The 21,895-nt window shown below is 47.9% G+C and overlaps 1 protein-coding gene across 4 annotated transcripts in view; it reads left to right on the top strand.

Annotated features, from left to right (window-relative positions):
• The window catches only part of LOC105488293 (BLM RecQ like helicase), a 107,545-nt gene extending 92,660 nt beyond the window's left edge, over positions 1-14,885 (top strand). For 3 of the 4 annotated variants that reach the window (XM_071100661.1, XM_071100660.1, XM_011752207.3), the window contains 5 exons: positions 2,392-2,591; positions 3,332-3,524; positions 8,260-8,382; positions 10,344-10,545; positions 14,624-14,885. In XM_071100661.1, the coding sequence (XP_070956762.1) occupies positions 2,392-2,591; positions 3,332-3,524; positions 8,260-8,382; positions 10,344-10,545; positions 14,624-14,801 (896 nt within the window). In that variant the 3' untranslated portion in view covers positions 14,802-14,885. The other variant, XM_071100662.1, reaches the window with a different exon arrangement.
• Positions 14,886-21,895: the final 7,010 nt, after the last annotated feature.

Genomic DNA, 21,895 nt, shown 5'->3' with positions numbered 1-21,895 from the left:
GGCGGGATAGTGGTCAGAAGTTCTGTCTAAAGTTAGAAACATAATTAGTACATGACCCAATAGTATCATATAACTAGCAAAATTCAGAGAAGAATGAAACAAAGTGGGGGTGGTATGAATGAGATAAATCCTCATCTTTCATAGTAAAGGGGCAAGGGCAATAGATAAATATCAGGCTATTGGACAGAAGGCAAGATTTCAGGTCCTTCTGTGTGTAGGTAACCACCTGAAGAGCTGAAAACAAAAACTGTTTAAAAAGTGATTCCCTTGGGGAAGGGAAGGATAAGTCAGGGGAATGTTGCTTTTAATTATAAACCTTTCTAGGCCGGGCGCGGTGGCTCAAGCCTGTAATCCCAGCACTTTGGGAGGCCGAGACGGGCAGATCACGAGGTCAGGAGATCGAGACCATCCTGGCTAACACGGTGAAACCCCGTCTCTACTAAAAAATACAAAAAACTAGCCGGGCAAGGTGGCAGGCGCCTGTAGTCCCAGTTACTCGGGAGGCTGAGGCAGGAGAATGGCGTAAACCCGGGAGGTGGAGTTTGCAGTGAGCTGAGATCCGGCCACTGCACTCCAGCCTGGGCGACAGCGCGAGACTCTGTTTCAAAAAAAAAAAAAAAACAAAAAGACCTTTCTGGCTGGGTACAGTGGCCCATGTCTGTAATTCCAGCACTTTGGGAGGCCAAGACAGGTGTGTTGCTTGAGCCCAGGAGTTCAAGATCAGCCTGAGCAACCTGGTGAAACCCTGTCTCTATCAAAAATACAAAAATTAGTCAAGCATGGTGGCACGCACCTGTAGTGCCAGCTACTCCAGAGGCTGAGGTGGGAGGATTACCTGCGCCCATGAGATTGAGGTGGCAGCGAGCTGTGATCCCGCCACTGCACCCCAGCCTGGGCAACAGAGCAAGACCCTGACTCAAAAAAAAAAAAAAATTGCATTTCAGCCAGCTTTCTTAGTTGTCCTTAGCAGTAAGGTTGGTCCACGCCACTCAGCCTATCATTAGCAGAACAGTAGTCCTGTTTCTGTAATGTGACCTTTCAGGGACATACATTACTTAAAGAAAAAGTTGAATAATTCAAGATATATGGCCAGAAGCCATTTGAAATTGACAATAATATAATTATTTGGAACTCTTTAAAAACAGAGCTAAAGCTTTACATAATAACCATTAATTCTGATTATTATAAATGTCACAAGGTCTCTTAAGTAGATCGTTACAATAAAATTGTGTTTATAATGAAGACATTAACAGTTACAGCAGCTTGTGAATGAAACAAAGGATCCAGCCAACTGTGGCTCTCGGCTGGTAAGAGAAAGAGGGAAATGTGTGTTCATATTCCTGTCTTCATCTCTCCCCTTGAGCACCTTATAGGGTGTTGTGCTTTTCTTTGAGAATTTGAATAGGCTTCATTAGTGAGGGTGACAAAAAGAATAGACTTAAATACTTGGATTATCAACTAGTAGCAGTTTTGATAACAGGGCCAGGGATAGTATTTATAAAACTGTCAGAAATTTTTTGTAGCCAGGTGCGGTGGCTCATGCCTGTAATCCCAATAGTTTGAGAAACCAGGGTGGGAGGATTGCTTGAGGCCAGGAGTTACAGACCAGCCTGAACAACATAGTGAGACCCTCGTCTCTACAAAAAAAATTAAATATTATAAAAGGACATAAAGAGTGTCACTGGATTGTTTGCAACTCAATGGATAAATACTTGAGGGAATGGATGGCCCATTCTCCATGATGTGCTTTTTTCACGCTGTATGCCTGTATCAAAATATCTCATGTACTACACAAATATATACACCTACTATGTACCTACAAAAATTAAAAAATTAATAAATACTAGATGCAGTTAAATATTTAAAATTTTTAAATAAGTGGGTGTGATGGGCTGCACCTGTTATCTCAGCTAGTCAGGAGGCTGAGGCAGGAGGATCACTTGAGCCCAGGAGTTTGAGACTGCAGTGAACCATGATTGCACCACTGCACTCCAGCCTCCACAATAGAGTGAGAACCTCTCTCTTAAAAAAAAAAAAAAAAAAAATTGTAACTAGATAAGTAATGGACAGTTACCCTAATACATAGCACAGTGATAGAAAGCTATTACGGTTTATGTAAACTCTTTCTTTGATTTATTTGCTCCAATATAATTTTGCTGCTGTTTTTTGTCCATGTGTATTGTAAAAAGATAAGGAAAAGTACATACAACCATAGAAATTTTAGCGTTCTACTCAAATATTCTCATTTTACAGAAATGAGTGTCTGTGCCAGGGGTTTGTGATCTATTCCATCTGTCCAAACCTGTCCATAAATGACTTTTTAGCCTCTTCTGTTTGAGGGTGATGATATACCTACATTTACTCATCTTACTTCCTGAACCTTCTTATCAGGGAGTAAGAGTGCAAAAATCCAGTCAGGTATATTTGGAAAAGGATCTGCTTATTCACGACACAATGCCGAAAGACTTTTTAAAAAGCTGATACTTGACAAGATTTTGGATGAAGACTTATATATCAATGCCAATGACCAGGCAATCGCTTATGTGATGCTCGGAAATAAAGCCCAAACTGTACTAAATGGCAATTTAAAGGTATGGTATTTTTCATGTTTATTTTATTATCTCACAATGAGTTGAACCAAAATATATTACTGTGAAGTATAGTGTCTTTGTCCAAGCTTATAGATACTGAATTTATATGTACTGTTCTATATGAACATATTCTGTTCTTCTTCTTTTTTTTTTTTTGAGACGGAGTCTCGCTCTGTCGCCCAGCCCAGGCTGGAGTGCAGTGGCACGATCTCGGCTCACTGCAAGCTCCGCCTCCCGGGTTCACGCCATTCTCCTGCCTCAGCCTCCCGAGTAGCTGGGACTACAGGCGCCCACAACCGCGCCCGGCTAATTTTTTGTATTTTTAGTAGAGACGGGGTTTCACCGTGGTCTCGATCTCCTGACCTTGTGATCCGCCCGCCTCGGCCTCCCAAAGTGCTGGGATTACAGGCGTGAGCCACCGCGCCCGGCCTTCTGTTCTTCTTAAATTGGAAAGAGATCTTAAAATTCAACCCAAGTAATGTAAAAAGTAATTTAATGGGTTATCAGGTCACTAAATTTTTATATATTCATTAAAGAAACATTTATCAAGAGGCTATTCTATGCTTGACACTAGAGATACAAAGATGGAGAATGCACAGCCCCTGTTCCCAGGGGGCTCACTCTCGGTGTGACAGAATAGAATTACCCCCAACAAATGCAATTATGCATTAAATAAAGCCCCTGTATGGGTACAAGTGCACATGTACCCACTCCTATCATTTGTTTCTCTCTCATAAAAGGTAGACTTTATGGAAACAGAAAATTCCAGCAGTGTGAAAAAACAAAAAGCGTTAGTAGCAAAAGTATCTCAGAGGGAAGAGATGGTTAAAAAATGTCTTGGAGAACTTACAGAAGTCTGCAAATCTCTGGGGAAAGTTTTTGGTGTCCATTACTTCAATATTTTTAACACCGCCACTCTCAAGAAGCTTGCAGGTGAGTACGCATGTATCCTTTGTTACGTGGCACAGATTAATAGGCCGAAAGTTAATCTTGCTAGGAAACTCCTTAAGTGATAAATATATCTCAGTGGTTTGTTTCTTTTTGGGGTTGTTTGTTTTGAGACAGGGTCTAGCTGTGTCACCCGGGCTGGAGTGCTGTGGTGTGATCATGGCTCACTGCAGCCTCAGCCTCCTGGGCTCAAGTGATCCTCCCACCTCAACTTCCCAAGTAGCTGGGACTACAGGTACATACCAGCATGCACAGTTAATTTTTGTATTTTTTCGTAGAGACAGAGTTTCACCATGTTGCCCAGTCTGGTCTCAAACTCTTGGCTTCAAGCGATCCTCCCGCCTCAGCCTGCCAGAGTGCTGGGATTACAGATAGGCATGAGCCACTGAGCCTGGCCTCAGTTGTTTTTATTTAATCTCTGGATTAAAATCTCAGAGAAACAATTGAAACTTACTCTTTTTCTGTTTGCTTTTGAGATGGTGTTTCACTCTTGTTGCCCAGGCTGGAGTGCAGTGACGCGATCTCAACTCATCACAACCTCTGCCTCCCGGGTTCAAGCGATTCTCCTGCCTCAGCCTCCCAAGTAGCTGGGATTACAGGCATGCGCCACCATGCCCAGCTAATTTTGTATTTTTAGTGGAGACGGGGTTTCTCCATGTTGGTCAGGCTGGATTTGAACTCCCAACCTCAGGTGATCCACCTACCTCAGCCTCCCAAAGTGCTGGGATTACAGGCGTGAGCCACCACGCCCGGCTGAAACTTACTCTTTTTTTTTTTTTTTAAGGATATCTAAGACTGTTGAGTATTAATCTCATTCTTAAGATAAAATATGTTCTTTAACATATATACAGTACTTTGTTATATATGGTATAATAGTACCCTATATATGTTATATACGGTATAATTGTAATTATAGCTCTGTGCCTGTATGAAAAACACATATAATCAAAGTAAATTGTGGGCCATGCCTGTAATCCCAGCTACTCGGGAGGTTGAGGCAGGAGAATAGCTTGAACCCAGGAGGTGGAGGTTGCAGATATTCGTACATAACACAGCTGAACACTATCAGGCAGGCAAATAATCAGCACAAAAAATGAAGTGATGTCTGGTTTCGGAAGTTACAATGATCCGGCCAGACGTGGTGGCTCACGCCTGTAATCCCAGCACTTTGGGAGGCCGAGGCAGGTGGATCACGAGGTCAGGAGTTCAAGACCAGCCTGCCCAACATGGCAAAACCCGTCTCTACTAAAAATACAAAAAAATCATCCGGGCGTAGTGGCAGGTGCCTGTAATCCCAGCTACTTGGGAGGCTGATGCAGGAGAATCACTTGAACCCGAGAGGCAGGATCTCACCATGTTGGCCAGGCTAGTCTCAGACTCCTGACCTCAGGTAATCCACCCACCTCAGCCTCCCAAAGTGCTGGGATTACAGGCGTGAGCCATTGCGTCTGGCCAGATTATTGTAATTTCTGAAACGAGACATCACTTCATTATTTGTGCTGATTATTTGCCTGCCTTATAGTGTTTAGCTGTGTTATGTACAAATATCTTCATCCTCCACCTCCTGGGTTCAAGCTATTCTCCTGCCTCAACCTCCCAATTAGCTGGCATAACAGGCATGCGCCCACCATTTACTTTGATTGTATGTATTTTTCATATAGGCACAGAGCTGTGGATAATAAAAATCAATGTCCAAATCACTAAAACACAATTCTTTCAAAAAAGCACTGTGTCATAGTTTAATTAGCAGAATTTTTTCTTCCTTAATAGTCCATAAAATAACGGTATCTTAATATAGTTGGCATCTTAGAGTCAGTGAAATATTGTAATGACCAATTGTAATATTGTAATGGGTTGGGTGCCGCGGCTCACCACCTGTAATCCCTACACTTTGGGAGGCTGAGGTGGGCAGATTACCTGAGGTCAGGCGTTAGAGACTAGCCTGGCCAACATGGTAAAACCCCTTCTCTACTAAGAATACAAAAATTAGCTGGGTGTGGTGGAGGGCACTTGTACTCCCAGCTACTTGGGAAACTGAGGCAGGAAAATTGCTTGAACCCAGGAGGTGGAGGTTGCGGTGAGCCAAGATCGCGCCACTGCACTTCAGCCTGGGTGACAGCAAGACTCCATCTCAAAAAAAAAAAAAGTCTGCAGTGAAGAGATTGTGTTTTATGCTTCTTTGAATCTGGATCTAGCACACTGCTATGTCTTTAGTTAATAAATACTTACTGGTCTGAGTTATTTCCATGGGCAGATAGCCCAACCCAGAATTTCAGTAGTAGAGTTCCTGGAAAACAACGTCTTCATATAGTTGACCAACTGGGCTATATTACCTTCCATGTTCTTCCTCATAAAATCTCATAATCATCACCTTCTGTCTTCTTCATTCCCTCTTCTACCATAATCAATCATTACAATATTTCACTGACTCTAAGATGCCAGCTATATTAAGATACTGTTACTTTATGGACTGTTAAGGAAGAAAAAATTCTGCTAATTAAACTATGACACAGTGCTTTTATTGAAAGAACTGTTTTTTTTACTGATTTAGACATTGATTTTTATTATCCACAGCTCTGTGCCTATATGAAAAATACATATAATCAAATTACTGTAGGTACCTATAAAAGTTCACATTCAAAGCCTGACTCTTCTGAGTCACTTTTTAACTGAGTTGTCCATGTCTTTGTTTTTCCCTGTGTCATCACTAACATTCTCATTAGCCATAAGGCATTTCCAGAGTGTTCCACTATTTTCCCCCAGATTTAATTGAAACCTCTGTTATCAGTTCTATTTTGAAGGTGGTGGTTTCTTGATGATACCAGAAGGTGTCAACAGAAGGTTGTACATCTCTCAGTAACAAAGATGTAATGCTGCCTCATCTACTTTAGGTGTCTTCTTTCTTAGGTCATGTAAAGCACTTGGTTGTACTTGCAAGAAACTATGGAATTGTGGGCATGTGTCCTCAGAGACAAATAGTGCTTGGGTTTTTTTTGTTTTGCTTTGTTTTTTTTTTTTTTTTTTTTGGAGATAAGATCTTATTCTGTCGCCCATGCTGGGTGCAGTGGTTGAACACGGCTCACTGCAGCCTAGACCTCCTGGGCTCAAGTGATCCTCCTTACCCCAGCTTTCTGAGTAGCTGGAACTACAGGCATGTACCACCATGCTTGGCTAGCTTTTTCATTTTTTTGAAAAGACATGGCCTCACTGTTACCCAGGCTGGTCTCATACTCTTGGGCTGAAGCAATCTGCCCTGTCTCAGCCTCCCAAAGTATTGGGATTACAGGCATGAGCTACCGTGCTCAGCCAGATAGTGCTTTTCTTAATGCCAGATGTGTTCCTTGCTACTCTGTTTCAGAACTTTTCTGCATTCACAATCACTTTTTTAATGCTAATCACAGTAGAGTCTTTTTGAAGACATGTCATGGCAGTTAGACTCAATACATGAGGTACAAACAGTGCAGTGACTTTGTTGACATGCTGACAGTACTAATAGCTGTGACTAAGTTCTCACAAGCGTGAGCAGTAACAACCGCAAGGCAGCTGCCATTTAGCCATCAGCAGTTCTAAGACACATCTTGACCTCAGGAATGCTAAATTGTGAAAAGGTGCGTATCTTGGAATTGATGAAATATGGTATTTTATGGTATGTTATTTCTAGGCTCTTAGTGTAGTTTCTTAACTGTCCTCCTTACCTCCTGCTGTGAATGTGATATACATTTTAATCTTTCAAAAACTAGTAAAACTACAACAGCTGCCCAGATAAAGTATACATTTTATCAAGGGTCTACATTTCTTCCTGCCTCTCCCACTTTATCTTCCATTAAACACCCTTCATAAACCTTCTGTTCTGTCCACAGTCTGTTGCTTTTCCTCTAAACATGGGAATGATGTAAAAATCACAGATGGGAAAGGATTCGAAATCTACCCTTTGCTCAGCTCAAATACGTAGGAATGATTACTCCCTCGCTACCCAGAGCCAGTGCATCAGTCAGTCCTCCAGAGCCAGCCTCCAAAACTCACCCAAACCTTGCTTCACTGTGTCTCCACTACTGCATTCCAGTTCACTCCATCCTCACTCGCTCCTGCAACGGCTTCCACCAGGCTCCCGGATTCTACTGTTTCCTTTACAGTCAATTTCTTATACAGCAGCCAGGGTGACCTTTAAATGACAGGCTTGTCTAGCTGCAAGACTGATATGCAATCTCTATGCAGAGGACTCAGCTGGGGAAGAGTGGAGGAAGAAAAGTTTGTGCTGGAGGAAGTAACAATTTGGTTATGCCATCTAGGGTGGGGTGTACAAGTCTGGAGTGCAGAGAAGAGGCTGGAGCTGGAAATAGAAATGCAGCCTTCTCAGTAAAGACAGGGCATGCCAATCTCAGCTAGATGAGTATTGGCCATGGGAATAGTGGGCAAGAGCAGGTCTGCTCCACTCTGCGCACATGGCACAAGTCCCACCCCCAGCCTCCTCCTGCCCTGGCTCTTGCCCTTGCTCTGCCCTGGCCTGTGCCGCTGGAATTGGATGGTGGGTTCCTGCCCTCTGCGCCTGTCTGCTGCCTCTGAGGTGCTAACTTTGCCCTTTACAAAATTGGCCTGTGTTCCCAGTACCCTGCAGTTAGTTGGCACTTAGCAGACATGTGCTGAATGCGTGAATGAGCATGAATTCAGTGGGTTTTCTATGGGTGATAATTTAAATTCCTAATTTTATGCCTCTGCACAGAATCTTTATCTTCCGATCCTGAGGTTTTGCTTCAAATTGATGGTGTTACTGAAGACAAACTGGAAAAATATGGTGCGGAAGTGATTTCAGTATTACAGAAATACTCTGAGTGGACATCGCCAGGTTAGTATACAGCCATGTGTGTTCTCTAAAAGCCTGTTTAATGTGAAGCGACGCATCTCACTGAATTAGAATGATGCAGTTTCCGGGTTGTGTGAATGCTTCCTACACCTCGTCACACTGACATCCAAGTCAGCCCCCAGTGATGTGCCAGTCATCTCTGAGAGGACACTAGTGCTTTTGCCCCCTGCGGGTGCCAGTTCTGAACTTACTCATAGGATCCAAAAGGGGACCTTTGGGCCCAGGGGTTGCTAGTTCCTGTAATGCAAGTGCTCGAGGAATCAGAGCCCTGGGTGCCAGTCCCAGATCTGCCACCGTGTCATGCTGTGTGATCTTTGGCAGGCCACCAATAGCCTCTTTGTGAATCAGGTTCCTCCACCAAGGAAGAAACATGTTATCTGACAAACATGTCTAAAGATAAAATTTAAGACTAGTGTTTAAATGTTTTGGAGAAATGAGCATGAAACTAGAATGTTACTATTGTTAGTCATTGACAGAACCTGCCTGAGTGCATCATTATCAGACGTTCCCAGAGTCACGTTAGGCCTGTCCTGTGGCACCTCTAATCATGAGCTTCATCATCATTACAGCTTTAGAAATCATTGACCAGGGGGGAATGAGAACAACGAAGTATTTTGTTGCAGGCGATATTGAGAGCACAGAAGTTTTCCGCCCTCTGATAACATCACCATGTAATAGGACACAACAGACAAGCCCAATTCAGTGTTCTTCCTGCTTCCAGACAGGCAGTGTGGGGGTCTTCCCAAGGGTGATGGAAATGATGAGCAGGATGAGATGGTTCAAGTTCTTTCTTTCCCCAGTCACCTTTTTTTTTTTTTTTTTTTAACAGAGTCTCACTCTGTCTGGAGTCTCACTCCAGGCTGGAGTTCAGTGGTACAATCTTGGCTCACTCTGCCTCCCAGGTTCAAGCATTATCCCACCTCAGCCTCCCCAGTAACTGAGACTGCAGGCACACGCCACCATACCTGACTAATTTTTGTGTATTTTGATAGAGATGGGGTTTCACTATGTTGGCCAGACTGGTCTCAAACTTGTGACGTTAAGTGATCCACCTGCCTCAGCCTCCTAAAGTGCTGGAGTTACAGGCATGAGCCACCACACTTGGTCAGTTTCTTATAATTCTTCTATATGGTAATTCGTCCATTAAAAGCCTTGTTCCGAATACATTTTGACAGTGAGCCAGGTTTGGAGCAGCCACGGTGGAGTCCTGTGCCCTCCATGTTGCTCCTGTAGGACAAACCAGACCAGCCAGGAAATGGAGACTGGGTCTCCGTGTGACCTATCTATAGGGAGGTTTCGTGCTTTTTGGGTGCCTTGGGATGCAAATACTTATGGAAATTACCATCTTCTTTGCAAATGTGTGCTTTCATGCAGTCCCACCTCCCGCATAATATGTGACATGTTCAACTATTGTGCAAAGACAAGTTTTTTTGTCTGTGAAGAGTAAAATAGGGTCTAGAATTTTCTTATGCTCATTTACTAAGAAACTATTGTTCAAAGATGAGATACAGAACCGTTTGTTTCCCTTATATTGAGCTAATTTTTTCAGCACATTTAAAATAAGTAAAATTGCCTGCCATCTTTATAGCACTTGATATTTTTTGAATTGCCTACCAGAACTAACTGCCCGATCAACAACAGGAATACAGGCCGTATGCGACAGTATGAGCTAAGCCTCATGTCTCTAGTTAACTTCAGGAGTATCACACATTTTTTAAATGAATTCTGATTCTCTTTTGTTAAAAATGAATTGCCATTGAACACTTTGGGGCTTTGTGAAGTCAAAAAAGGTTTGGTTCTTACTGAATTGTTGAATCCATATGGCAGGGAGGAAGCCAGGTTATCTGCTAAAACAGGCCCCTGCAGTGTGTCCCTTCATATAGACTAAAAACACGTGGACCAGTGCGACATCACCGGTAAGCATCTGCATTTTCCATTTGTAGCTGAAGACAATTCCCCAGGGATGAGCCTGTCCGGCAGCAGAGGCCCCGGAAGAAGTACCGCTGAGGAGCTCGACGAGGAAATATCTGTATCTTCCCACTACTTTACAAGTAAAACCAGAAATGAAAGGAAAAGGAAAAAGATGCCAGCCTCCCAAAGGCCTAAGAGGAGAAAAACTGCTTCCAGTGGTTCCAAGGCAAAGGGGTAGGTTTTGTGACATCTTTGCAATATAGGGAACAAGAGAAGAAAGGACAAAAATGTAACAGCTCTGCCTTGCTTTGAAGTATTTATTAAAATAAGCCATTATTAAATATTGCCTCCCCAGTTAATAGAGTGACAATTAAGGTTTGATCCAAAGCAAAAATATTTGCTTCAAGAAACAACAAAAAATATTTGCTTCAGATGTTTAAAACATCTACTGACTAACAGTTATGACTGAAGTTTTCTTTCTTTCTTTTTGTTTTTTTATTCGGGGGCAAAGTCCGGCTCTGTTGCCCAGGCTAGAGTGCAGTGGCGCAATCTCAGCTCACTGCAACCTCTGCCTCCTGTACTCAAGTGATCCTCCCACCTCAGCCTCCTGAGTAGCTGGGACTCCAGGTGTATACCATCACTCCTGGCTAATTTTTGTATTTTTTGTACAGATGGGGTTTCCCCATGTTGCCCAGGCGGGTCTCAAACTCCTGAGCTCAAGCGATCAGCCCACGTTGGTCTCGCCAAAGTGCTGCATTACAGACGTGAGCCCCCACACTCGGCCTGACTAATGCTTCTTGTTTGCAAAGATGTCTTCCATATTGATCTTCCCTTAGATATTTGTTTGCTTGTTTGGAATGATGGCTCTTCTTAAGAGACTTTTCCACCTAAATTCCTATAAATCATACACCAGCTGAATAAATAACAAAGGGTTTTGTGTCCTCGTGACTTTTACGATTCTGTCAGTACTTGCTCTGCTGCTTTTATTGCTGCAGAATCCCATGGATCTCCACCTTGAGGCCGTGCACACTCCCTGCCTTTCATTAACGCCTGGGAGAATCGACCTCCCAGCCTTTGCAGGGGTAGCGAGAAGAAGCCACAACAGAGAAACCAAAAGTTCAGTCAAGCCAGGCCTCTTTAGGGTTGCATAAATGGCTTCTGTCTTCCCCTTCCCACGTTTGCCTGGGCCGCTCGTCTGGGACATGTCTGTCCTGGGTGCTTTCTGCACACCAGGGGAACAACAAAGATAGCACGGTCTGATCTGTGCGATGATCTTGGCAGTGTCCTTCTTTCTAAATAATTGCATTGTTTCCGACAGCCCCTTTTTGGTTTTCTGCCAGGGCACCCTCTGCCTTCTGGCAAGTAGGTAAGGCCTGGCAGGAGGGAGACCATTCCATCAGTCTTGAGAACGTGACCCCAAAGTAACTGCATATTGTAACAGAATTGCTTGCAGAAAAAAGAAACCAAAAAAAAGTCCACAGTCAACTTTGCAAGCTGTTGTGTTTTCTTTTGCAGTTTTTCTACCTCTTGTCCTTCTGGGTAATAAAAAACAAAAATTGAGTGGGGGAAGAGAAAGGGAGGCAGACATTACCAAATTGTCATTTTCTTGTTAAGTCCATAAACAAACATCTTGTATGTGCTAATTCTCCTGCCAGAGTACTGAAATTAAAGGCATTAGAAAACGTTAGTTTAATTTTGTGGCTTTGAGTGCGCAAGCGATCAGTAAATGTTCTTAAGTGAAAACATTTTCTTATTTCCATCATTTATTCCTCCGCTTTGGGAAATACTCATTTCCTCCATAACACAGAGCCAGAGACCTTAAAAGGCATCTGGCTCAACACCCTGGGTTTTTGAAGAGGAAGCTGAGGCCTGGCCTGGGGAGGGCTTATCGGAGGCCAACCCTGCCTAGTATCAATTTCAAAGATAGAAGCGGACACTGGCCTGCCCACACCTGCCCGGAGCACGTCCACTTCTGCATGTTGCCTGTGGAGACTCCTAAAAAACACACATGGTCTCCCATCTCATTTTTATGTATTAGAACAAAGCAAACCATATTCCAGTGTTCAGTGCTATTGGCTCCCTTATTTAATTTTCACAACTTTTGTTTGTAAGAGTGAAGCACTTTGCAGCATCACCTGGAACCTAAACTGATAAGAAGCAGTAAAGCTCACACTCGTGCAAAAGCCAGTACCAATTTCCATGCTTGTTTTCAGTGAGCCTGGGTGTTTAAGATGGGATTATTTGTTGTTGTTGTTGTTGTTGTTGTTGTTGTTGTTGTTGTTGTTGTTGTTACAGAGTTTCACTCTTGTCACCCAGGCTGGAGTGCAGTGGCACTGTCTCAGCTCACTGCAACCTCTGCCTCCCGGGTTCAAGCTATTCTCCTGCCTCAGCCTCCCAAGTAGCTGGGGTTACAGGTGCATGCCACCATGCTGGGCTAATTTTTATTTTTATTTTTATTTGTTTTTTTTTTTTTTGAGACAGAGTCTCACTCTGTTGCCCAGGCTAGAGTGCAGTGGCCGGATCTCAGCTCACTGCAAGCTCCGCCTCCCAGGTTTACGCCATTCTCCTGCCTCAGCCCCAGCTAGCTTTTTTTTTTGTATTTTTTAGTAGAGACGGGGTTTCACTGTGTTAGCCAGGATGGTCTCGATCTCCTGACCTCGTGATCCGCCCATCTCGGTCTCCCAAAGTGCTGGGATTACAAGCTTGAGCCACTGTGCCCGGCCTAATTTTTGTATTTTTAGGTGGGGTTTCACCATGTTGGCCAGGCTGGTCTCAAACTCCTGACCTCAGGTGATCCACCCACCTCAGCCTCCCAAAGTGCTGGGATGACGGGCGTGAGCCACTGTGTCTGGCCAAGATGGGATTCTTTTTTAAGCCCTACCAGCTAAAGCCAGTGCGCTGTGTGACTTTGTGTTACCTTTGGAGCAGCCTCTTTGTGCTCCACTCTCCTTTCCACCAACCCAGTCTGCTCCCTGGATTGAGAGTCCCTGTGCAGTGAAAGAATAAATGTGGCTCTCTGCCAGCAGCCTCACCTCCCCACCCTACCCTCAGAGTTTTACATCTTCAGTACAACATACAATGAACCAGTTGTGTTCTGGGCTCTCTGAGTGGGAGTAAATAGATGGCCCAGGTGAAATGGAGGCTGCTGTTGGCAGATTCATTCTGTAAATCAACATAAACAGCAGGTTTTCGCTCCGGGCTTAATTTCTCAGCAGGAAATCAGCATAGGGAAACTTCAGGCTGCATCTCTGCCGGTTTAGCAGATCTTTGCCAGTTCTGCAGGAAAATTGCCCTGGAGCCAGAGTTGAAGTCATGGAGCTCCCCCAGAACGTCATTACCCACAGGCTGTGGCCCTATACCCTCAATTCAGACGGGAGGCTGCTTGCATGCCGTGGTGCCATGGAATTAATGTTGGGCCTGACATCAGCCTGGTTAAAAGCAGCAGGAAAGGCTTCTGTGGGTACTGCTGCCCACAGTCATCACTGTAAACATGCCGGCCTCATGGTTTTGTTTTTTATTTCATTTAGGGGTGGGAAGGGAGCTGTTATCTTAAGGTCTGCAAGGAAAGTGAGATGCTGGAAGGACTTTGGAATCGGCTGTGGCGGCTTCTTCCTTGGCTTTAGAAGGCAGCGAGTGGGAGGGCGAGCGGGCAGATCTCCGGGTGTAGGCAGGTGAGCCAGGGAGCTGCAGATGCGGCCCTGACAGAGACAGGCCACACCCTTGGATAAGGCAGCTCAGCCTCCCCAGGAAGCTGCATCTGCAGCCCTCCTGGGGCTTCCTGGGGCTGGCCAGGAAGACGCCCAGCTCTGCCACTCCTGGCCACCCAGCTCCACGCCACACGTGCTCACCCCACAGCTGCCTTGCTCTGGACTGTACAAATCCAGTCGTTCCGGGGTGCCTGTCAGCAGGGAGCTGAGGCCCTGCAGCAAGGTGTTTCACTTCCTTTATTTGGTCGGAATGGATGAGGGCATGTGAACCTCAGCTCCTCTTGTTGTAGGGCTCTGGTTGTAGGCTGCCGAAGGTGTGGGTGGAGAGAGGGGCGGTGGGTTGGTCACAAGTCAGAAAATCAAGAAACAGTCCTTCACATTTCAGAAGGACAAATCCAGGACAAATTTATATGAAGGGCAGTGGTCCTTTATTCCTTAAGTAGTAAAGGAAACTTACCTTACCTAGGGGCTTCATAGGCAGAAAATGCACAAGGACATATTAGGCCCAGGAAAGTCGTAGTGTAGCTCTGTGCAGGTTGAGAGGAAGATGGTCATTCACTTTTGGTTCCATTTAACATTTTGATTTTTTCTTTGTCACATTTCAGGGGGTCTGCCACATGTAGAAAGATATCTTCCAAAATGAAATCCTCCAGCATCATTGGATCCAGTTCAGCCTCACATACTTCTCAAGTGACATCAGGAGCCAATAGAAAATTGGGGATTATGGCTCCACCAAAGCCTATAAATAGGCCATTTCTTAAGCCTTCGTATGCATTCTCATAACAACCGAATCTCAATGTACATAGACCCTCCTTCTTGTTTGTCAGCATCTGACCATCTGTGACTATAAAGCTGTTATTCTTCTTATACCATTTGAAATTTTTACTCGTCTCTATTAATATTTAAATAAATGCTGGGGGTGATAGTTCTTTTTAAAATAAACATTTTCTTTTGAATAAGCATGTTTTGCTGCCGCTGCAAGTGTTGTGGCCGTTGTTTCTCAGAACGTCTGAGGCAGCAGCTGAATCATCTCAGTGCAAGAGATTCTGAGCATAACACGAAACCCAGAAGCCAAAGGAAGAGCCACATGTGGGCCCTTGTGAAACTAAAGCTTTTTGTATGAGACAACACAAACAAAATTAAAAGACAAATGACGGGGAAAAGAGGAGAAAATATATTACAAAGGATTAGTATCCATCATATACCAAATACCTGTGAACCAGTCAGAAACATCCCAGTGGGCAGGTGAACCAAGGATGTGAACAGGCTAGTCTCAGAAGAAGAAATACACATGCCCACGGCTGGGTGCCGTGGCTCACGCCTGTGATCCCAGCACTTTGGGAGGCCGAGGCAGATGGATCATGAGGTCAGGAGTTCGAGACTAGCCTGACCAACATGGTGAAACCCCGTCTCTATTAAAAATACAAAAATTAGCCAGGTGTGGTGTACAGGCACGACTGTAGTCCCAGCTACTCGGGAGGCTGAGGCAGGAGAATCGCTTGAACCCGGGAGGCAGAGATTGCAGTGAGCCAAGATCATGCCGTTGCAGTCCAGCCTGGGCAACAGAGTGAGACTCCGTCCCAAAAAAAAAAGAAGGAAAGAAATACACATGCTCTGCAAATACGTGAAAATGGTCAATCTCCCTGAATACAAATATGATAAAACCACGTGAGTTCATTCTTTTGCCTACAAATTTACACTGGATAATATCCCAGTATTTGGGGTCAGCGAGAAAGGTTGGCAGGTTGTTTGGGTGGCGTGTGTGGCAGTTCCTCTAGTCCTTTGGTATTGTGGTGGCCTCGCTTTTCAGGATGCTCCATAATGGGCTGATTGGCCCCAGCATCCTAGGTAGGATTTTGGCCTCTCTTGCCTCAACTCCAGTGGCCTTGTTTTTGCAGACATGGGTTTCTCAGCTCTAGGTCACCTTTGGGTCCCACACAGCGAGGAAGTGGCATAAGTCGTGAAACACACACCTCGGCCTGCCCCTTGTGTGGTGTTACCTGTGACCTCACTTAGGAGGGTATAGCTGGGAAGACCCTGCCTGTGCCAAAGCCAAAGGTGTGAAGAAGGGGTTGATTGGAAGCCATGTGGCCTCCACCTGGTGACTCAATCCTGAGAGGGACCCTGCACCCACCCTGAGGACCCACCCTTGTGGTAGCACACCAACTTCCTGCCTCCTGGGCTGTCTGTGAGCCCCAACTGCGGCCTGTGGGCTTTTGGCTCATTTAATGGGGTTGACTGGCCAGGTGACTTTGCTGAGGGCTGAGCACCATTAGCACGAATGCCTTCCGGATCTGACATTTTCAGAGGCCATCCTTCTGGCCAGAAGAACCTTCTCTGGGGATGAGGAGTGGAAAGGAGACAAAGTAGCCAGAAGTTGAGGCACCTGGGGTAATGTCCACAGCATGAGGCCACCTTGGAGAGTTGCTGATCCAGCCAGCACATCTGGCAGGAGGCATGTCCGTTCCACCTGCTGCAGCATTTCTGGCCTTGTTGGTGGGGATGGACCCCAGCACAGACAGGTCACTGCTGGGCTCTGACCTCATCCACTTGTTCCTTCTGGAGATGGAGCTTATCCCTCAGGGTCGCAGGCTGTGCCTCCAGGGGCTCCCAGGGCTGTGGGGGAACAGATGAAAATAACATGTGCAGGGCCTGAAGGTGGAGAGCAGAGGCCATATGGGGCCCACACTACCTACAGCCCTTCCCCATGTCCTGGGAAGATGACAGGGTGGCTCGCCCCTGCCTCCCAGCAAGGAACCTGAGGCTTAGAGACCTCTGATTTGCCTAAGCTCAAATGACCACAAGTGGCAGAGCCAGGCCCCACACCCAACTCTTGAAAACATTCTGGGTTGGAACAGGCTCTGCTCAGTTTCTCAGGACCCGGGAACAGGCACAGAAAATGCAAGCAGCCTCCTTCCTCCAGCTCATCTTCCAGCCCTCCCAGACCCCCAGGGAAGGCTCTGCATTTGCCCAGCGTAACCCCAGGAGGGCAGAAGCAGGCAAACTTTCTCTGAACCGATGCCAAGGCCTTGAAGCCAAAGACAGGTCCACGGTGACAGCAAAGCTTCTCTGGGCTGGGCCCTGCTGGTGCCCCTCCATGGGCACAAATTGCCACCACCTGGGATAGGAGAGGGCACAAGTCCACCAGGGAGTGCCAGCCTGGGACCCATCACGGGCCCATCCTTCCCTAGGTACAGGAAGGCCCGACTCTCCCACACTCACTTGTCACCCTTCTGGAGGGCACAGGCAGGACTGGAATCTGGCTCTGCAGCTGCACATATGCCCTGCTGAGGCCCTCACACTGCAGAACGCTGGCCGGCAGGCCCTTGCTCACCTCCAGGGACAGAACCAACCACTCTCAGAGGAAAAGAACAAGCATGGAGAGCCCCCCACCCCACCGGCACTGTGCCAAGGGCTGTTTCGGGAACTCAGGTAATTCACTTCTTCCATCCCTCCCGCAGCCCTGGGAGGCAGGCACATGATGTTGGCCTTTTTTATGCAGAAACCAGAATTCAGAGAGGTTATGTAACTTGCCCAAATCCACGCAGCTAGGAAGTGGTAGTAAGTAGGGTAATACACATCTCGATGTGCCCTGAAGAGTCCCAGTTTACATCCGTTGTCCCTGTGTGATAATTAACACAGCTCACTTTCATTCTCAGAAGTGCTCCAGTTCAGACAAGTTCAGTGGCATCAAGAATCTAAGCTCTTTTCCTCAACTATCCAACCTCCTCTCCCAACCCCACTTTCCAGCCAGAGCCTCAGGGGCCACCTGCTGTCACCTGTTCGAAACTCCTGGCCTCTGCTGCAGGCTCCAGGCACAGAGGCTGCACAATTATCTGCCAGCATCGCTCAGCTGCGGCTTTTCTCCAGAAGAGGAAGCGGAGGCTGTGGTCCAGGCCCTCTCGTTCTTCTTGAGAAACTGCTGCTTCTCCCACTCCTGCAGCCGTCTGGAACTGCTCTGAGGCCCCGAGACCCACCCTGTCCTTTGGAGGCTCCCAGAGTCCCAGCCCGGCTCTTTCTGTGGCTCAGAGCTGCTGCCTGGGTGGGGAGCAGCAGGCAGCAGCTGTCAACCTCCCCCAGCCTGGGACCCCCTGCTGGCAGAGGCCTCTGGGCAGAGACATGGCTGATGGGTCTTCTGTAGCAGCTGGAGTGAAATCCCCAGTGGCTCCAGCAGCCACTTCTCCCTCAGTGCAGCTGCCACAGCCCCGTGTGGCCTCAAAGCCAGGGCTCAGAGAAGCCAGCTGGTGGGCACACCCAGGGGACCCGAGCCTGGCCCAGAGCCTGCTAGGTGCTCCAGTTCATGAGTGCAGCAACCACTAGTAAGCAGGGGCTCAACTCTGCCGCTGTGCAGGGCAGACCCAGGACTTCGGGGACAAGCCCCTCGGCCTGCAGAAGGCTCCTGCTTTCCAAAATGCACTCACGCTGCTGTTCCTCCCACCCCGGAAAGGCTCCTCGGCTGGCCCACGCTCCCTGTTGGCAGGAGAGGAAGGAGGAAGGGAGAAAACCCTCCCTGGTTGGGGTGGGCTGTGGACCCTCCCCCACACGGTCACCACTGGGAAGAAGGACAGGACAAGGTAGACAGAAGCCAGAAGTAGAGTCCAGAAAGCCCCAGTCACGGCGAGGCGTCCCAGAACAGGTCTGAGGCTGGTCCCTGCAGCTAACCAAGGTGAAGGTTGGGGTTCTGGCATCATCACAGCTCAACTGTGTGGTTCCACGGCCCCCAGAGGGTTCGGGGAACCCTGAGATGGTGCCGGATGGCACTCTGATGGTGTCTAGGCTCGGGTCTATTCAGGATGTGGGAATTCACCCCAGAGAGCCTGTCTGTCCCCATGGGTCCCACACACAGGGCCTGCCACACACACAGGCCACAGGCGTCTGCCTGTCCCGGCCCCATCTACTCAATCCCTGCCAGGAGCCACAAGGCCCCATGAAGGTCAGGCCCTGGCATTATGCCTGGGCCAGGAGTGGAGCAGAGAGCTCAGGTCCCTGCTTCCTGCAGGGAAGACTCTCCTCAGTGGGATAGAACCTGGAGCAGGGACCCTTAGGGTAGGAGGTGGCAATGGTGTCCCGGGAACTGCTGACGCGGAGTAAGGGTCTGAAGAGCCACCACTAGCAGACCTGAAACCCCCGCCTGGAAGGAAGGACATCAGAGACACTGAGAGACACTGGGACTTCTGCCCAGAGCCCTGCTTGGGCTCAGAAAGGGATGGCCCCCTCCACTGTGGCCCCCACAGCTGTGGGAGCATTGAGACGTTGTGACGGGGACGCAGTTAACCCTGCTAACCCCAGAGATGAACTCAGCAGTTAGCACCAGGGAGATCGGAGGTCTGCCCATGCCAGCCCCACCACAGACACCCCATCTGCAAGGCTGGATGTTAATATGAGGACAGAGACCTGTGCAGCCATCGTCACCACAGGTCCCTTGCACCCAAATGAGAGCCAGTCTGGAGTGGGAGGGACCCGGCCCCTTCCTCAGCCACCGAGTGCCCTTGGCAAGTTCTGTGGCCTCTCTGAGTCCCAGTGTCTCATCTGCACCATAAACATGCCACTTGGTCCTGACCTCCAGGGCTGCTGTGGCATCCTTTTGGTCAGATATTCCACAAACATTTCTTGGCCAGAGCAGCGCTCCAGGCATGGTTCAGCCTTCAACCAGGGCACAGACAGGGAGTGAAGCGCCCCAGGGAGAGGAGAGAGCAGTGTTGTAGTATGCAGAGGTGGGGGTGAAGACCCCAGGGCACCTGGGCCAGTGGGAGTGGGGGAGGGTGCCCAGGGGGCTGAAGCAGCCAAGTGACCTCCAGGCTGACCATCCCAGTGTCCAGCCACCCTCGCTGAAGCCACCCTGTGCTCTCCTTTGTGGTCCCCTCCTCACCTAGGAAGAGCAGAAAGGACAGAGCGCCCACCGGTGGGACCCCCTTCCTGAGCAGAAAGCGCCCTGTGCCAGCCTGGCCACCACCTCACTATGAGGACGTGCGCAGCCTGGGCTGGGCCACCTGCCTGTATGAGCTCCAGCCCAGCAAGTGGGCACAATGGGGGTGACCCCAGCACACCTGCCAGGACCCCTGCCCCATAGGGCCTGCCACTCTCTCCACAGGCCTCAGCTTAGGGTCTGTACCTTTGTCCCACATCTGGGTTCCAGCCCCAGGGACTTGGCACACAGCAGGTGCCTAAAAACAGCTTGTTGGATGGATAGATGAGCGGATGGGTGGGTGAGTGGGCGCAGGGGCGCTGTGAAGACATCTGTCTCACTGCCTTCTCATGGGAGGATAAGATACAAGGAGGAGACAGGGCCTCAGGCCAGCAGGGCCTTAAAATCCTGCAGCCCCCCGGCCAGCACCAGGCCAGTGGGAACGGTGGCCCAGGTCACCGAAGGCTCCCTTGTTACTTCTGCTGGCTTCATCTGGATAAGTAGAAGCTGCTTTCCAGCTGGCTTCAGTTTTCACTTAGATTTTCTTTTTTTTTTTTTTTTTTTGAGGCGGAGTCTCGCTCTGTCACCCAGGCTGGAGTGCAGTGGCGCCATCTGGGCTCACTGCAAGCTCCGCCTCCCAGGTTCACACCATTCTCCTGCCTCAGCCTCCGGAGTAGCTGGGACTACAGACACCCGCTACCACGTCTGGCTAATTTTTTTTGTATTTTTTTTTTTTAGTAGAGACGGGTTCACTGTGTTAGCCAGGATGGTCTCGATCTCCTGACCTCAGGTGATCCGCCTGCCTCGGCCTCCCAAAATGCTGGGATTGCAGACATAAGTCACTATGCCCGGCCTAGGTTTTTTTTTCTCTTCTGTTTTTTATTTTTATTGTTGTTGTTGTTATTGTTTGAGACAGAGTCTTGCTCTGTTACCCAAGCTGGAGTGCGATGGCACGATCTCGGCTTACTGCAACCTCCGCCTCCTGGGTTCAAGCAATTCTCCTGTCTCAGCCTCCCGAGTAGCTGGGATTACAGGTGCCCGCGGCCACACCCAGCTAATTTTTTGTATTTTTAGTAGAGATGGGTTTTCACCATGTTGGACAGGCTGGTCTTGAACTCCTGACCTCAGGTGATCCACCCACCTCGGCCTTCCAAAGTGCTGGGATTACAGGCATGAGCCCCCGTGCCTGGCCTAGGTTTTCTTTTGCTTGTGTACTAATGTTTTTGGCCAGTTGGCGTCTTATTTGTGCTGAAAGAGCAAGCCAGTTTCTTCACTTTGAGCTGCATTGTCTATCATGTGAAGATTTTCATAACCACAGTGTCTGCTTCTAGCTCTCTTTCCTATCCTGCGCTTCCAGAGTTTACTTGTGTGTGAGGAAGGCTTTTGTGGGGACCAAGGTGCATGGAGCAGTTGGGAGGTAAAACTTTGTCACTGGGTCCTACCTGTGCAGAACTTCAGTCCCAGCTGAGAAAGCAAGGGCCAGGGCAGTAGTTCTCAAACTTGTGTTAGCCTCGGTCACCTGGAGGGCTGGTTGTGGCACGGCTTCCAATGCAGCAAGTCTGGGGTGCACCCCAGGGGTGAGCATTTCCACCTGGCCTCCTGGTGGTCCCGACGCTGCCAGCCCCAGGTGAATACAAACCGCAGCTGCTGGGAATTTTAGCTCTGAGGTCTTGGGCAAGGGATTCTCCTCTCCTTCATCCTTGGTTTCCCATCTGCAAGAGTGAGGGAGTAGGGTGCAGTGGCTCACACCTGTAATCCCAGCACTTTGGGAGGCCAAGGTGGGAGGATCACCTGAGCCTAGGAGTCCGACACCAGCCTGGGCAACATAGCAAGACCCCCGTCTCTACAAAAAAATTAAAAAATTAGCCCGGCTGGTGGTGTGCTCCTGTAGTCACAGCTATTCAGGAAGCTGAGGCAGGAGGATCTCTTGAGCCTGGGAAGTTGAGACTGCTGTGAGCCGTGAGCCATGACC

The sequence above is a fragment of the Macaca nemestrina genome, chromosome 7 (assembly GCF_043159975.1).
Source record: "Macaca nemestrina isolate mMacNem1 chromosome 7, mMacNem.hap1, whole genome shotgun sequence".
Classification (NCBI taxonomy): Eukaryota; Metazoa; Chordata; class Mammalia; order Primates; family Cercopithecidae; genus Macaca; species Macaca nemestrina.
This window is presented reverse-complemented; position numbering and strand designations above follow the sequence as displayed.